The sequence below is a fragment of the Anastrepha obliqua genome, chromosome 1 (genome assembly GCF_027943255.1).
Source record: "Anastrepha obliqua isolate idAnaObli1 chromosome 1, idAnaObli1_1.0, whole genome shotgun sequence".
In the NCBI taxonomy this organism is placed as follows: Eukaryota; Metazoa; Arthropoda; class Insecta; order Diptera; family Tephritidae; genus Anastrepha; species Anastrepha obliqua.
Genome location: NC_072892.1, coordinates 45,727,504 through 45,731,015, shown reverse-complemented (window position 1 = coordinate 45,731,015; position 3,512 = coordinate 45,727,504). Strand labels below are relative to the sequence as shown.

Genomic DNA, 3,512 nt, shown 5'->3' with positions numbered 1-3,512 from the left:
GGTCCTTAGCAACTTCTTTAACGGGGATTCAACGATTGGCCAATATCATTTCTTCACTTCATCAATTTTTTCGTCTGTTGTTGAAGTGCTCGGGCATTCGGCACACTTTTCGTCGTTCACATCTTCTCGGCCTTCTGAGAACATTTTGTACCACCGATAAACGTTACTTTGGCCCAAAGTATATTCTCCGTATGACACAGTCAACATTCGGAAAATGCATCCGCGCACTTAATTTTGTTTTTCACACAAAATAGAATAGGTAAAAATCGAAGACGAGCCGAAACACGTGCAAGCAAAGCAGCTGTCAACAAATAACTGAACATTTCAAATGGCCGAACTCGTCGGCATGAATGCTAGACATGAGTACCAACATATCGTCCCAAAAGAAAACGAAATTCGAATATACGTAACCTGCGAAAATTCAAAATTCGCGAGACTTTTTGAACAGACCTCGTATATAATTGGCGCTTACACTCTTTTTGGGTGTTTGGCCGAGCTCCTCCTCCTCTTTGTGGTGTGCGTCTTGATGTAGTCCCACAAATGTTCTCATACCTGCCTAATATACATATATGTTGTTCTCATATCTACCAGATATAAATACAGTGAAACCTTCCTTGAGCGAGGGGAGTCAGTCAGCTTTTGTCCATTTAAGAGAGGTGTCCACTCATAAGACTTGGTATAGGAAAACCGTCCGCTGAAAAGAAGTGTCCGGCTAATAGAGGTGTCCTTTAAAAGAGATTTCACTGTATACACAACTGATAAAAATCACTCGAACCGTTTCGGTTTGTGCGAACACAAACACCGTGACACGAAATTTTTATATATTAGATTATTTAGGTTATATTATATAAGAAAAGTTACATAAATAAGTTTCAAATAGTTTTCAACAAAATTTAAACTTCTTTATTCAGAATTAAAAAAAAAATTGCAGTACGCTTTTTTATAGACTATTAAATTTTAGTGCAATTACAGGGTTTGATTGAAAAGTACTCATTACTACAAACCTATACGAATTTTGTGTCACTTCAAACTGGCATCTACAGGGTTTGATTGAAAAGTAATGAGCCTTCCCGGGTGGAGCGTCTGCCAAGCGATCAACCGAATCGGCTGGTTGGGGAAAATGATCGTTGGACCTTCCCCTTCACAAAATTCGTATAGGTTTTTACCTTTTTTTGTTGTGTCCCTATTACGAATGCGGCAAAGGCCATAGTGCTTTGCTCTGTACACCTGTGACGTTTAGCACGAGATTGCTCTTCAATGACAATCAACAATGTTCCTTACAAAAAAGAAGAACGATTGAATGACTAACTTATTCGTTCATCAAGAGAAGAACAAAAAAAATAAATCTCCGAAATGAACTAGAAAGTCCATCTTTATTAAATATTTAAGGCTGAGTGCGATTCCAATAAAACAACCTACTTTCATGGAGCATAAAGAAATTCGACTCAACATAAACAATTCCGAGAGATAATAGAGATAAGGAACTCAACACAAACACCACAAAGCGAAACTCAAGAGCATTAAATCCTTAACTCGTAGCCACACATACATACATAGGAAGCCAGACAGATCAAACGCAGCAAACCGCAGCGCAAAGTGAGTAAATAATAAAATCAATTGGTTTATGTCTGTTTTTTGCGTTTATCGAGATGTAATCGACTTTGTAAAAATATTTGTTTACAAGTGTATACATATTTAGCGTTTTAAAGTAAAACTAAAATAAATTAAAGCCTTTCATTATCACAAAATCGCTTAGTAACTAAGAAATCAAAGATATCGAGAAAAAAAAACGAAAACAAAGTAAAAATATAACCTTAACACTTGAAGTTTGTTTGCAAATCTTCTTAAAAACTAAATTGGAAGCACGTTGATTCAACTAACATGTGCACTATGCAAGTATTATTATTACAACTACAACTAATACTAGTTAATTACGAGTACTTCAGCGGCTACAAACGAGTATCACACATTTCTAAAGCTCCAGTCATTGTTAATCTGCACCACTTCGTCTACTTGAAACGCCCGCCAATTAGCCACTTATGCTGCTTCAAGCCTTCAAGCTTGTGCCCAGCGATCCTGCTGATAAGGGTACTGCATATGTGGATATTGAGAGTTGCTGTAGCAGTAGCTGGGCTGCAACAGATCCTCATCGGCGGCAATGGGTGCAAAACTGCTCAATACCGGTTGCAAGTTGGTGGTCCAGAAAAAGGTGCCTGCGTTGGTGCGTGCAAAACGTACTGGTACATAGATATCGTGTTCTTCGTCCTCGGGCTGCACCTCTTGCACCAACTCGGCTAGCTTTTCATTGGCCGAATTGTCCTCGATCTCTTCATAGTAGTGTTGCTCCTCCATTTGGGAATTGCGCAAATTTTCAAGCGACTCCAAAGACTCCAATGAGTTGTATAAACGTTGACGTTGTTGTTGCTGCAAACGTTGTTGTTGACGGTGTTGCTGCTTTTGCTTTTGCTGATGCTGCTGTTTGTTACGGAAGAGTGTCTGCAAGACACGCTTAATGCTATAGCTCGGCTTCAGCTTTGAACTTTGCATTTGTGTATTGGTGTTGGTGTTGGCAATTGCCGCTGCTACTTGTTGCTGTTCTTGGCACATTTTCGAGAAATTCTATTACGAATATCTTCTCTAATACTCAATTAAAGTTATTCTTTGTGTGCTACTAAAATGCGTGTGGCACGTTTGATGAACAAATTCAGAATGATTTCCACTCACAATGTAACGACCTTTTATAGCTCCGTGGCTTCGCGCTCGGCTCAGTGGCATGACACAGCGCAACATGAACGTTTGTACATTTCCTTCAGGAAAGGGAGTACTTAGTACAGTCAAAGAAACATAAATAAAACCAACAACATATATTACATACATACGAATATACTAGAAGAGCGCGAGAAATATGAGAACACGCACGTTGAGTTCATATATATGTATGTCTCGTCCAAAAGGCAACTCAGCTCAGTTCAGTACCAACGAACTCCACCGCATCGGGCATGCGTGCCTGTACATTACGGATATGCACTTCGCTTTGCACAACCTGCAGCAACAACCAACAGTGCTTCGAAAACAAATTGTTATCTACCCTCCCAAAAGAGTGGCGAATGTTAGTGACTCAGCGCCCGAGCGGAGAATTCGAAAAAAGGAAAGAGCAAACGCGTGTAAAGGAAATGTCAAATAAGAGGGTCATCGCACAACATCGCTCGGATTCCGATAAGAATTGTTGAGGCGGCTGAGCAAGCGGCAGGTACATATTATATGTAGTACCTAGAAGGCAAGAGAGTATGTGTGTAGATGATGCCGGTGGAACAGTGGCGCATAGTGCAGTATTTCAACTTTGAAACCCACTTTGAATTGGCATTCAAACTTTACCGTCGCTTAAGGGGTAACACCACTGTAGAAATTTCAAAAAATTGTTTAGCTTAAAAAATTCTTTGAACCTTTTAAAATACAGAACAAAAAGTTTTATACGTTACCGAAGTCTATTTCATAAATATTTTAAGCTTTTA

General features: G+C 39.3%; 1 protein-coding gene across 1 annotated transcript; it reads right to left on the bottom strand.

Moving 5' to 3' along the window:
• Positions 1–2,055: 2,055 nt before the first annotated feature.
• LOC129236104 (enhancer of split malpha protein) lies at positions 2,056–2,636 on the bottom strand. The gene has a single exon (XM_054870311.1). It carries the CDS (start codon positions 2,605–2,607, stop codon positions 2,056–2,058), a length of 552 nt encoding a protein of 183 aa, XP_054726286.1. The 5' UTR covers positions 2,608–2,636.
• Positions 2,637–3,512: the final 876 nt, after the last annotated feature.

Coding starts and splice junctions, on each gene's coding strand:
- LOC129236104 (XM_054870311.1), bottom strand. CDS start 2,607: ATGTGCCAAGAACAGCAACAAGTAGCAGCGGCAATTGCCAACACCAAC.